The sequence below is a fragment of the Xenopus tropicalis genome, chromosome 6, assembly GCF_000004195.4.
Source record: "Xenopus tropicalis strain Nigerian chromosome 6, UCB_Xtro_10.0, whole genome shotgun sequence".
Classification (NCBI taxonomy): domain Eukaryota; kingdom Metazoa; phylum Chordata; class Amphibia; order Anura; family Pipidae; genus Xenopus; species Xenopus tropicalis.
This window is the reverse complement of record NC_030682.2, coordinates 52,556,651-52,570,606: the sequence shown is the minus strand read 5'-3', so window position 1 is coordinate 52,570,606 and position 13,956 is coordinate 52,556,651. Positions and strand designations below refer to the sequence as shown.

The 13,956-nt window shown below is 37.3% G+C and overlaps 1 protein-coding gene across 5 annotated transcripts in view; it reads right to left on the bottom strand.

Moving 5' to 3' along the window:
* Window positions 1-13,956, bottom strand: part of dnajc13 (DnaJ heat shock protein family (Hsp40) member C13) — a 94,947-nt gene that overhangs the window by 13,791 nt on the left and 67,200 nt on the right. For all 5 annotated transcript variants that reach the window (XR_001924773.2, XM_012965524.3, XM_002937734.5 and 2 more), the window contains 8 exons: window positions 12,423-12,604; window positions 8,966-9,040; window positions 7,687-7,806; window positions 6,418-6,597; window positions 6,074-6,241; window positions 5,599-5,712; window positions 1,388-1,504; window positions 474-651 (listed from right to left, as the gene is read on the bottom strand). Coding sequence is in view for 4 of the 5 variants with exons in the window: in XM_012965524.3 (XP_012820978.1) it covers window positions 474-651; window positions 1,388-1,504; window positions 5,599-5,712; window positions 6,074-6,241; window positions 6,418-6,597; window positions 7,687-7,806; window positions 8,966-9,040; window positions 12,423-12,604 (1,134 nt within the window). In the remaining variant the exon portion in view is untranslated. The remainder of the gene's footprint in view (window positions 1-473; window positions 652-1,387; window positions 1,505-5,598; window positions 5,713-6,073; window positions 6,242-6,417; window positions 6,598-7,686; window positions 7,807-8,965; window positions 9,041-12,422; window positions 12,605-13,956) is intronic.

The following is a 13,956-nucleotide window of genomic DNA, read 5'->3' as shown; positions in this document are numbered from 1 at the left end:
AAGCCTTGGGATGCTGGGGTTTGCAGATTCCCTTGTTTACTACATTACTACTAAGAGTACAGGTTTTTAAAAATTAAACAATTTTATACAGCTTCTTTACAAAGGAAAACAATCAGCAAACAGAAACAAAATCACAAACACACAACACTGTTACAACAATATTTGTTGTAGGTCTTTTAAAGATTATTTGTACACATCTGCTAAACAACTTACTCTCTATATAATAGTATAAATGGTAAACCTAAGCTGCATAAAGGGATAGGTAGCCTTAATTAACGTTAACTTCTCTGTTCCATATCCAAGGAGTTAAGTAATACAAGGTGAGGATTTTGCCAAGGTGCACTAACCTATAACAACCAGCAAGTAGCATGTACTGGTCACTTGTTAAAAAGCAAACACCTTATTGTTTGGTATAGGTAACTGCAACTGGGCAAACTTGGTGCCTCATCCCAGTGGGATGAATAATTTTTTACCAGGGTTGTGTTTGATGACGTTTCTTAGAGCTTCAAGTGCCATCTCAACCCTCTGCAATCTGTCTACGTGCTGATCAGATTCAACTTTTCCAGTTTGGGTAAGAGCCATCAGTGTGTGGAGATACTGTGCTTGTGACCCAATGTAATCCAGTAAAGATGCTGCAAATGCTTTTGGAAGCTGTAAAAAAAAAAAACCAAAACTGATTTTAGTTAACATTCAAAAAATTGATACTGATAGGTTGCAAGTTGGAGGATTTGTCTGTTACACGATATATTTTTCTTCAATTTCATTTCAGGCAATTAGTAATCTGGCAGTAGGCAACAGTAATGCAGGTCCTGAATCTATTATCTCTTCTTTCTTTAGAGAAAGAATGATCCACAAATGTATAACTAAAGTTATTTAAATCACAGAAGAAGTGAGTAGAAAGCACCCATTTAGGCACAGATGGAAATAAATTAGACATGTATTTAGGCATAAAGAATACTTCTCATAATTTTATCTGTATAACTGACAAAATGAATTCAAGGATATTATATAGCTTTCATGTAGTGATGTTCCATTGCTAACAGGATATTTATTAAAATGTAAACATTTTTGTCTAAGGTATCCATCATTTTATTCACAACTTTTCTCTAATGTGAAAATGGCCAATGCCCAACTAGTGCGCCCTTGCCCACTGATTTTAATGGTGCAAAGAAAACAAAATCAAGAATTCTAGAGTAAATGTAGTAATAGAAATATCTTCATTCAAACCATGTTGCCACCACTGGATTGAATAGATCTCACCAGGTTTCATAGTCAAACAGAATTGAAGTTGTAAATGGTATCTATAACATCTTCATTAATCTACATATATTCAAGACTGTGACTTTTATTTTAAACTACTACTTTGGCTTAAAATAGGAATTCTTACCTCAAGTTGGAAAGTGGGCTGCTCATTGTAGATCCTTACAAAAATATCCCCTACTATAAGTTCTTTGGAATGTTCACTGTACACAAAGTCTGCCCCATAACTTACATCACAATCACCCTGGAAGATTAAAAAAAAAATATACACAGAAAACATTAGAATTAAGCCAGATTAAGTAAATGTTGCTTTTAGGCTTGAATTGTGTTAGTAGAGCATAGAGGATCTATCATGCAGTAAATCTGTATCTTTTTTTTTTTTTAACCACATCAGTGTTTATACACGGTATCTAACTAAATGTAAATTAATAGAAAGACATTCTTAGCTTAAAAATGGTGATTTTTATTTGTACTGGTATGGGAACCTGTTATCCACAACACTCGGGACAAGGAGTTTCCGGATAACTGATCCCATAACTGTATCCAGTACAGGTGTGTGCTCTTTTATTTGGAAGCGCTTTATGCTCTAAAATTACAGGAAGATCACCTTACAGAGACTCCATTTTAATCAAACAGTTTAAATATTTAAAAAAGATTTATTTTTTCTCTGTAATAATAAAATCATAGCTTGTACTTGATCCTAACTAAGATATAATTAATCCTTACTGGAGACAAAACATTGTCTTATTGGGCTAAATTAATGCTTAAATGATTTTTCAGTAGACAAGATATGGAGATCCAAATTATGGAAAGACGCCTTATCCAGAATTCTCAGGACCTGGGATTTTCTGGATAACAGGTAGGCAGGTCTGGCTGCCGTGTCACAGAATAGCAGACTTTACTATTAAAATGCTAAGCGCTAGCAGTAACCCTCATGCCTATCTTCCTTTCAGACAAGATGACCATGTGCAAAAATGATTTATCCTCGTATGCGGACATGTATGTATGTATATCTTTATTTATAAGCACTACTTATGTACGCAGCGCTGTACAGTAGAATACATTAATACAAACGGGATTATTAAGATAATAATAGATAAATACAAAGTATAACAATAAATACAGAGAGATACAAGATAAATAAGTTAAGAGTCAAAGGCACAAGAGGATGGAGGTCCACTGCCCTGTAGAGCTTACAATCTATATGAGGATAGATTTTGGATTATAAATGCATACATTCAGCCCTATGTGTGCACAGAGCGAGTGTCACGGAAGGAAGAAAGCAGAAAGCATTCCTCTGCAAGCATATCTATGCCAGCAGGATAAATGTACCATTTTCTAGTCAAGCCTGACAAAATTAAATCAGTTGTTCTGCAGAAAGCAAACTGCAGTGGAGTCTTAGCTTGCAGTGGAGTCATGCATATATCATACCTATATATATATATAGGTATAATATATATATTCAGTCAACCAAAAAAAAGCAAAAGCAAAAGCCAGTCTCCTCCAGCAAGACAGGTCTGTCAGTCTGCTGGCTTGTGTCACATTGTTTCCAAAGTCAGAGCCACCAGGGCAAGATTTAGAAAAGGACAGACAAACACTGCTTTTAATAGCAATAATATATGCAAAAAACTTAAAAACGATTAAAAATTTGTAATGAATGCATATTGCAAAGTTCCTTAGAATTATGTTTTCCTTTATTAGGCAAAGAATATTTTTAGGGATGACATGTCCTTTACATAGTTACATAGTTACATAGGGTTGAAAAAAGACCATTGTCCATCAAGTTCAACCCATCCGAGTAAACCCAGCACACAACCTATACTAACCAATCTATACACTCACATACATAAACTATATATATACAACCAGTAGTACTAACTGTAGATATTAGTATCACAATAGCCCTGGATATTCTGCTTGTTCAAAAACTCATCCAGGCCCCTCTTAAAGGCATTAACAGAGTCTGCCATTACCACATCACTAGGAAGGGCATTCCACAGCCTCACTGCCCTCACCGTGAAAAACCACCTACGCTGCTTCAAATGGAAGCTCTGTTCCTCTAATCTATAGGGGTGACCTCTGGTGCGCTGATTGTTTTTATGGGAAAAAAGAACATCCCCCAACTGCCTATAATCCCCTCTAATGTACTTGTACAGAGTAATCATGTCCCCTCGCAAGCGCCTCTTTTCCAGAGAAAACAACCCCAACCTCGACAGTCTAACCTCATAGCTTAAATCTTCCATCCCCTTTACCAGTTTAGTTGCACGTCTCTGCACTCTCTCCAGCTCATTAATATCCTTCTTAAGGACTGGAGCCCAAAACTGCACTGCATACTCAAGGAGAGGCCTTACCAGGGACCTATAAAGCGGCAAAAATATGTTCTCATCCCTTGAGTCAATGCCCTTTTTTATACAAGACAGCACTTTATTTGCTGTAGTAGCCACAGAATGACACTGCCTGGAATTGGACAACTTGTGATCTACAAAAACCCCTAGATCCTTTTCCATTAAGGAAACCCCCAACACACTACCATTCAGTAGATAGTTTGCGTTTATATTATTCCTACCAAATTGCATATCTTTGCACTTGTCAACATTGAACCTCATTTTCCAGTTTGCTGCCCAGTTTTCCAATTTTGTCAAATCACTCTGCAAAGCGGCAGCATCCTGCATGGAACTTATAGTTTTGTACAATTTAGTGTCATCAGCAAAAATAGAAACAGTACTCTCTATGCCCACCTCCAGGTCATTAATAAACAAGTTAAAAAGCAAAGGACCAAGGACTGACCCCTGCGGTACTCCACTAACCACACTGGCCCAATTAGAAAATGTTCCATTTACCGCCACTCTTTATAATCTATCCTTCAGCCAGTTTTCTATCCAATTACAAATATTATGTTCTAGGCCAATATTCCTCAATTTGATCATTAACCTTCTGTGAGGTACTGTATCAAACGCTTTAGCAAAATCTAAGTAGATGACATCAACTGCCATTCCAGCATCAAGGTTCCTGCTCACCTCCTCATAAAAGGCAACTAAATTAGTCTGGCAAGATCTGTTACGCATAAAACCATGCTGGCACAAACTAATAGTATTGTGAACTGCAATGTATTCAACTATCCTATCCCTTATTACCCCTTCCAGAAGCTTTCCTACTACTGATGTCAGACTAACAGGCCTATAGTTTTCAGGCTGAGAACGAGATCCCTTTTTAAATAATGGCACCACATTAGCAATCCGCCAGTCTCTCGGCACCATGCCAAACCTTATTTAAGGAGACAAACTAAGTCTCTGTATTACTGGACTGCATCTGCCAATGTCCCCAAGCACAGCACCAGCTCAGTACAGTTTATTGCTTAGAATATCCTTCCACACTCTGCTGAACATCTCCCAGCCTGACCTGCAAGCCAATGGATAAGAACAGACTCTGGAACTGTAGTACAGCAAGTTAAAAAGTTACTGCCCCGTGATAAAATATATTTCTACAGTAGGTCATGGAACTGTGACTTTTGCCCAAGAAACAGGTACTGACTTAAAACTCCCAGTATTGCCTGCAAGCTGATAAATGCTAGCAGGTACCAGCAACTTATCTAAATGACATCTCAAAAGGCACAAGTTAAACATTTTTAATCAAAGGACAACTGTGTAAAGCTGATATGTTATTTTTTATTCACTGCTAGTCATAGCTACAAAAATAATTCAAGTCAGTAAATGAGGTATTAAAAGATGTTTTTGAGATGCTAAGTAGATTCTTTATGATTTTCTGGTAATGATTTGTTTGTAGGGTTTGCTATAATTCAAGAGCAGTAACAAGAAGTTCTCTCATTCACTTTCATCACCATCACTTAGCAATACTTAGAAGCAGAATTCTATTCAGTCAAAGCTCCTAAAATCATGTACTGCAAAATTGAATTGTTAGGTTATGAAAGGGTCGTGTGTACTAAATGGAGCTGGTGTATAACTCCAAGACTGGCTCATAGAAGCCACAGCACTTTTAGGACTGGTCCAATTCACCCCATTGGACAGGTTGTATGGGTTAAAGTCCATAGCAGGTCTAGAAAACACTAAGTCATGATATGGTTCTTGACCCCAGACTGTGAAAGTGACCCGTTTGCCCTTCTGTACTTCTCAACCCCACCTTCTGTTATCACCGGTATGACACAAAATTGAAGTGTGGGTTGTAGATGGCATTTTATGGCCAGCTCAAGCCGCCTTTTGTTTAAAATCTATTCTTTATAATTATATTTTCCTGTTTTTAGGTCTCTTAAACTCCCCTGTAGAAATGTTAAAGATATTCTTTGAATGTTATAAAACCAATTATGATTCTAGAATAGCTTACCCTTCTGACCATGCTTTCCTGCTGGGACTCGAGATATTCCAGAAGCTCTGCTCTTGTGCCATTGTTCCATAATAGATATGGGCTTTCTGTATTACTGTTGAGCATTTTAAGGATCTGAATACAAATATAACAATTTAATAAAAGCATTAGAAACAATGTAAAAAGTAATACCGATTATGCGCAGTGAAGGTTGCACAAAGTTTCAATAGCAACATCTTTTACAGTAAAAGTGCCCATACATGGGTACACCAGGCAGGTATCCAACTAACTGGCCTACAGGCCTAACAAACAGATGCCAGGCAAGGTCCCATTATACCATATGGCCACATTTCTACTTCTCTACCTCATCTGCTGATACAATGGTATATTTATATACAATGCACTGTCATCTATCTATCTATCTATCTATCTATTTATCTATCCTCATGTAGGAAAATATAAGCAAGGGAAAATATGTTGAAGTATGCCAATGTACCTCTGTGGGAGATGAAACAGTGAGTTTCCTGGCAATGTAAGGAGTCAGCATTCCAGCTAAACTCTTCCTGAGTACCGGGTTTTCAGGTGTTTCTTGATCTCCAGATAAATACCCACCCAGCCGGCTCAGGGCAAGAAGGCTTAGCTTGGCAAGACTGTTAGCAACCTCCTATTGCACAAGACATATAATTCAGTATACAATGAAACAATAATAATTATCCAGTGATATCAGTTTTTTATGTTATATAAACTGCATGCAAGTACTGTACATGATAGCATGTATTATGTACAACACATTTGTCATTACTTTTATCTTAAAAATATACTTCAGAAGTGTCCAGGTACCTGTTGGTTAGTATCTTCGTTCTTCTGGATGCCACTTTCTTCTAGTGTAAAGTCATAGTTGAAAGGATATGCAAGTAAGTGCCACAAGACCCCTGCTTGAAGCAAATGCGTCTGCAACCAGTAATCTACAGCAAAGGAGCTAACGCATTCCACTGCCATTGCGGCTAGTCTCTGGACTCTCTGGAAAAATATACACATTCTATTAGGCAGCAGAGGACTGCATGTTTAAAACAGAATGTTTTATAATAAGTTAATTAATTCAGTTTAAATTACCCTTACAATAACTTCAATTAAAAGGGAACAAAAAGAGTTATTTTATGAAAATGAACCTTCTAGACTTAATTAAAATTAAATATTCTCTATTGTTTCTAAAAATAATCAAGATAATCTTAACTAGCCCTCTCTCAGTGTCTGTATTTATTCACTCTACATGTCTACATGGAGGAGTCAGAGTTTGATTGCCAACTCTAATGGGCTTATTTATCAGTTTTCGAGTTTGTGAATTCGAGTTTGTTTTCTACATTGAATAAACTTGCATATTGAATAGTCTCTTATTTAATAAGGAAAACTTGTTTGAATAAAAAACTGAAATATCTCGAATCTTTCGAGTTTACAAGCGTATGGCTTCATGTTGTCTATGACAAATCCCACTGACTTCTACAGAAACTCGCAAGCTTTTACATGGTGAATTTATACGCTTAAGTTTTCAGGTTTTTGCACTTAATAAATATCAGACATTCGAGTTTTCAAACCTTAACTCAAATTCAGGTTTTTTAAGTGCAAATAAACTCGAATCGAGAAAATAATCAAACTCAACCGTTTATAAATCACCCCGATAGTGAACATCATTGGTGTATATCAGGGATTTAGAACAAGATTATAAGGATTGTGAAAAAAATTAAACAGTGGCCCTGTCAGAAAGAGTTAGAAAGCACATTATAGATGTAAGGCGAGGCTATTACGCTGAAATATCATTGCATTATCTCTTCAAATTTTAATGATTATATAACTGTACAAACATTTCTCTATTTTATCTTATACCCATGACAGGGTAACCTCCTCCTTTAGCTGCAGCCATTATGCTGGGGATCACATTAAAATTAATGTTTACATCAGTGCTATGGCCTGTTGGTTCTGTGTACTGGTCCCCAGTCTGGATCAATGCCAGCCAGAGGAGAAACAGGCTTGTAGTGAGGGTGCTGCATGCATAAGTGATAACTTTGTACTTTTTTTCTACTCCTGTACAAGACAATAAAGTGAAGCTGATACCTTGCCATAATACAACACTCTGCAAAGGTCTTTGATGATATTTGGCATCTCTGTGATCTTCTCCCTGCAGGTTTCAAACTGAGCAGCAACACTGTAGCACTTGCATATATGTCCACATACCTGAAAACAAAGTTTATACAAAAATAATATTTACTTAGCTAAACTGAAAAAAGTGAAAAATGCTTTACTGCCATGGTATAGTAAAGCTTATTACACACAGTGAATTAGTGTAAAGAGTTAGCCAAATACCCTCGTATGGCAGTCTTGTCCCTCTCTTTCCTTGGCATATTGTTGCCTTTCTGTACACCTCTGTGATATCTCATGGGGGGACTAGCACAGGGCTTTTTTCCTAATGGCAACTGAGTTTACTGGTATTGTTTCTAATGATCCTGTGAGCAATATGAAGCTGCAGGGTTGAGGTTTTGTTTAGAACTGACCACTGAATTGGAAAAAGACAGCTTAGGCTATTGCCACACCAGGTGGATTCTCAGCCTGTTGAAAAACGAAGGCCAAGAATCAATCTCTACACTCCAAACATATTTCTCATGTGCCTTCACCAAGCGCTGGCCTGGATGCAGGCACATGGAGCAGATTTCAGCGCCAAAATGCATACTCAAGAGTTTCCACACTGATGTCTGTCGGAACCCTGGCTGACACAATGGCTCCAGGTGCAAGCATATCAGAAAGCTGTTAGGAGCATGGGGCAGATTCTCGGCCTGCATTTAACCTGCCTGGTGTGGCACTACGCTTACTTAGGCTGGACAAATTTGCACCTCAACATTAACCCATAGAAACCAACAGATAAATTATTTAACTTGATTACTAGACAAATTGACACAAATACTAGATCTGCCGTGGCTCATTTGTGTAACAGAGTAACTGGGCCCAACCATGCTTTTATCTAGAAAAATGCATATTCTACATGGCAATTATATTATTTCTCATGCAGGCTTTAAGCAAACTTAGATTGGCCTTTTGTATGCCTGCTCTCTGTGTTAATAGTTCCTCTGATTCTGGCCAAAAACACAAATGTTTGGAGGGCTTTTAGAATATATAAGGAAAATTATAGGACACAAAATGCTTGTCTAGTACAAGGAGGCTCTGTACGCAGAGTTTAATCTTTATAGAAGACAGGTACAGCCCTAAAAAAAATGAGAGGCCTTATACAAAACACAATGACCATAAAAACAACCAGTAATTATCATTACTATTCTGCCCTATTCAATCTACTAAGTAGTAGAGAAACATTGACCCATAACCTAGTAATGCTGTACATTACCTGAACTGGCATATCATCTGGTTTACTTGAGGCAGTAAGAACTGACACGCAACGAGAAAAACCATCCTGAAGCACCTATAAAGTAATAATGTTTATTTTAGGATGATACATATGTACATGGACACACATATGGATGTTATATAAAGGTCAAATATATTAATATAGATAAGCATGCATTTTATTTAATATAAGCAGACACCTTCATAATTAGCCACGAATAACTGATACTACAAGTATGGGACCAGTTATCCAGAATGTTCCTGCACTAGGATTTTCTGGATAAGGGGTCTTTCTGCAATTAGGATCTCCGTACCTTAAGTCTAGTGAAAATCATTTTAACATTAAATCCAATGGGATTGTTGTGCCTCCAATAATGATTACTAATAAGGATTAATAATAAGATTATATTTTAGTTATGATCAAGTACAAGGCACTGTTTTAAAATTCCACAGTCAATTCTCTTCCAGGTTCAAGATACAACACACAGATCTCCAAAATTCATTTATAAGACCAAAATGACTATTATTCGACAAGTATTTGTGTAGCATGCACTGTATCCACACTGACAGCTTTTAAAATGTAAAAGTGTGTAAAAATGTGGGGGAGGGGGAGAAGATTAAGTGCGGTTAGAATACCTTGTTTAGACATATATTAGTTAAAGAATAGTCACTTTATCTCATGACAGGTGTTGTGTATATTGTCAGGGACACATTAAATACAGACAGTTTTTATGGGGCACGTCATTCTACAGTGCTTAATTTTTCAAGTAATTTTTAATGATCATATATATATTGCATTTTATTCTATGGTATCATAGCACAATGCATTTTCCTTTTCAGATTGTCTGAATTTGTAAACATTATAATATAAGCTGGAACCTTGGTCACTGAAAGGTTAATCCACTTATTCACAAGTATGGGTGTAGTTTGGTGTTGGTTAATTGGTGGGTGAGTCTATAAAGCACTTTATTTTATTGTATCTTGATAAAGGTCCCAGGTGAGGACTGAAACATCGCTCTAATAAACATAATATCTTTTGTAGTGGTGATGATGGTGTTCATCATCATTTTTCCAATTTAGTTAAAGAATATGTACTATTCCCTGTCTAAATAGCCATAGTTTCCACACTTTTTCAAATCTGTGTAAATTGTTATTGAGTATTGTCCACCACTAAAACTGTTTTCTTTAACAAAATGTAATACAAATTTGATACAGTCTAGTATCAAGGAAAAGTTGTGTCTGTTGTGTGCACAAGGGCTACAGCTCCTGTGGTTCAGACCATACAGGAATGTTATGATGAAGCAGAAATAATTATTTTGTTGTGACACTGTATTAATAGCAAACATGTCCGCAAATAGGGGCTAGAGGGGGCACTTGCCCCCCCCAGAAATTTTACATACTGAACCTCAGAGCCCCCCTGTCCCAGATCACTGTTTAAATGTCCCATGTTGCCCTGCTTGTTCTCTGTTCCAAGATAGTCGTGCATTTCACTGTGGGACGCACAGTCATCATGGATTTGTTACATGAGCCAATGCAAATTATAAAGCAGATAATGAGGCTGGCCTGTCATATAAACTGATACTGCAGGGCTAATTAAATTCTGATGCTAATTGCACTGGTTTCAGATGTGAATCTGAATGAATTACTAATCAGCCTTGTACTGTTACATTTATATTCTATATATACTGTATATTGTGCATCAGCCTCTAAGCCCAGTAACTGAAGCACAAATCATTTGCTGAAAATCAGCAGGAAAGAAGATGGGGAGCTACTGGGGGCATCTTTGGAGGCACAGATCTTCCCTGCTAAAGGACTGTGGTTGCCTTGGGCTGTTAGAAAAGCCCAAAACATCATGTACAACATTTCTAGCCTGTTTCTTTAGTTAAGCTTTAGTTCTCCTTTAAACAGAAATTTCAGGGACACAGCTAGAAAATCCAGCTACAAATGCTGCCTGATTGACTTGGTGGCAATCTTTGAATAAAAACAAGATTTACTACCAAATAAAGACTAATGTAAGCTGATAGTGTGCACAGAGGCTACCTAATAGCCAATGACTGTGGCTCATAAGTAGGAAAGGTTGGGGATCCTTGGTAAACCGCATTAATCTTAGAAATATAGGTTGTTTTTGCTTAATGACCAATGCCAAATTTAAAAGCAGAACACAGCAAAATAGTAGCAGACGTATACAATGGATGCACATGAATAGGAAGAACTGGAGAATTACATTTCAACTTGAACATTTTTGATTAAAATATTGTACTAAATGAACTGGAAGGAATTGAAATACTTTATCACTGACTGTTCTATAAGCCAAAAGGTTAATATAAATGATTCATTTAATTTGTTCTACTTCTGTTCTACTCTCACAGCTTTCTTTTACCCTGCCAGATTTGCTTTGCATTATCTTCTCACTTCTTCCTTTCTTTGTGCACTTCTCTCTATACATACTGTATCTTTTGTTTAATGCCCATCTACCTAATTTCCTGTTTGTGCTGCTTCTTTTCTCACTCATTCCCTTTTCTTACCTCCCTTAAACCCTGCTCACTACTTCTGTTCATCCCATTTTCTTACTGAGCCACACACATAGGCACCCTGGTCCCTGCAGACTTTCTCTGCTTTCCCCGTATGGCTCTCCTCAATTTTCAAACTTTTATATGGCCGGCCAACTTGAAGACAGGGGGCAAAAACCCTGTAACTAACTGCTGGAAAACGGAAGGGCACAGGGTAGTAGGAGAGACAGCCAATGTGGCAGTTGAAATGTAACTACAGGTATGGGATCCCTTATCCGGAAACCTGTTATCCAGAAAGTTCCGAATTACAGAAAGGCCATCTGCCATAGACTCCATCATAAACAAATAATTCAAATTTTGACGACTTCCTTTTTCTCTGTAATAATAAAACAGTACCTTGTACTTGACCCCAATTAAGGTATAATTAATCCTTATTGGAGACAAAAAAAGCCCATTAGGTTTATTTAATATCTAAATGATTTTTTAGCAGACTTAAGTTATGGAGATCCAAATTCCGGATAGATCCCTTATCCGAAAAAACCCCGGGTCCTGAGCATTCTGGATAACAGGTCCCATAACTGTACTACAAAACTAGGCCTCCCGACAAACAACTCTACAGACACTGCCATAACTACACTAACACTAAATAAATTATATTAAAAGTATTACATTACAAGAACATATATAGTACTTGCTAAGATTTCTTTGCAACATTAGACAAAATGCAGAAAGAGAATATACAACCTCTTAAGAAGGTAAATAATGTTTTTCCTCTAAAGATATATGTTGTAACGCTATAAATAATTAAAAGTTAACTCTGTAACTTAAATAGGCACCATTCAGCTTTGACTGTCCTACAAATATACATTTAATATTTTAAATGGCATAAATGCAGCTATGGTATTATTTTGGGATTTCACAATCTGCATAAAATATTAGCTCCCATACCTCTATGCCATTCTCTCTTCTGAGTTCTTCTGCATTAAGTGCCGAGCAGTTGACAGTGTGGTATGCCAGCTCAGTTGCTGCAGGCAGAAGGGACACTTTTGAGAAAAGTTGTTCATCTGATGTCTCCATGGTGATGGTCCGAATGAGCATTGGGTAGCCGGCATACTTGTAAGGTTGAAGATCTAAAAAAAAAAGAACAAAAATTATTTTCAGAGGAAAAGTTAAATGTGGCAACCCTTTTGTACTTGCAATCCAAACAGACATAGTGAAAGGTAATGGATAATCTTATGTTCGTGCCTAATCATTACACACTATTGTATTAATACATTTTATTACAAACTGATTAAACAGTGTTTATGTTGGCAATCTTTGGAGTTATTATTAACTAAAATGGAGATAGCCCAGTGGCTGAATATTTCAAATCATTTCATAATTAGGACCCTGTGGGAATGTGCTGCCTGGGGATTGAGAGAGTCCCCTGTGATCTGGTAACCTTGTTTTGGAATGAAGGGAAATACACTCAGACAAACATAGTACTATTTTCCAGTAAAAGACAAACAACTTTTCCATATATAATGGCAATCTAATGGTAATATAACCTCACAGACCCATGTCCCAGATCCCTGTTTAAATGTTCCACATTGCCCTGCTTGTTCTCGGTTCTTCTCAGCTCCCTGCTTCTCGAAAACAAACATCCAAGATAGCCATGCGTTCCAGTATGCAGGCAGAGGGAGGCAGAGAGAGAGACAAGCAGTGTGGGAGCAGCAGGAAAAAATAACTTTTGAGTTGGGATTCTGCTTGTGCAAGTGTAGGTGAGGGAATTTTTTATCCATTTCTGCATTCATCTTACTGGAATGTCTGAAGTTAATGGAGTTCTCATTGGCATTTTCTAAAGTCATTATACTGGCATGTCTGAGGTTAATATGCTGATTATCCATTTTCCATAGTAATTATACAGGCACATCTGGGGTTTAGATGCCCATTATTTATTTTAGTTAGTGATTATACTGGCTCTTCTTTGGTTAATATGCTTGCTATCCATTCTCTGCAGTAATAATACTGGCACCTCCTGGTTATATTTTGGTAAAATGGGTGTGGTATTTAGGGGAGTGGTCACATGCACTGCAGTGCATGTGGCCAAAACTTTTTATATTTGATATCTTCATGGTTTATACTCTTTAAAGGGGACCTGTCACCCTAAGAAATAACTCCAATTTCCTTTATATTGTGTTTGTTAAGCAAAGTTAACTTCATATACTATAGAAATGATGTAAATCTTGTTTCCTTCTGTTGGGAATATACAATCACAGCCAGCAGGCAGCTACCATTTTGTGGGCACTGTTATTAAGGCAAGCTTTGTATCAGCCCAAAATCTTGTGTATGTGCCAAAATGGGGGATCAGATGCCCAGGCCCATGCACTGGCTACACAATTAGATGGTGAGAAGGGAGGGAGAATGTGAGTGCTGAATGGAAAGTTTAAGTAATTGTCTGCCCCGCCTCTATGCCTAAGGCATAGAGGCGGGGCAGGCAGTA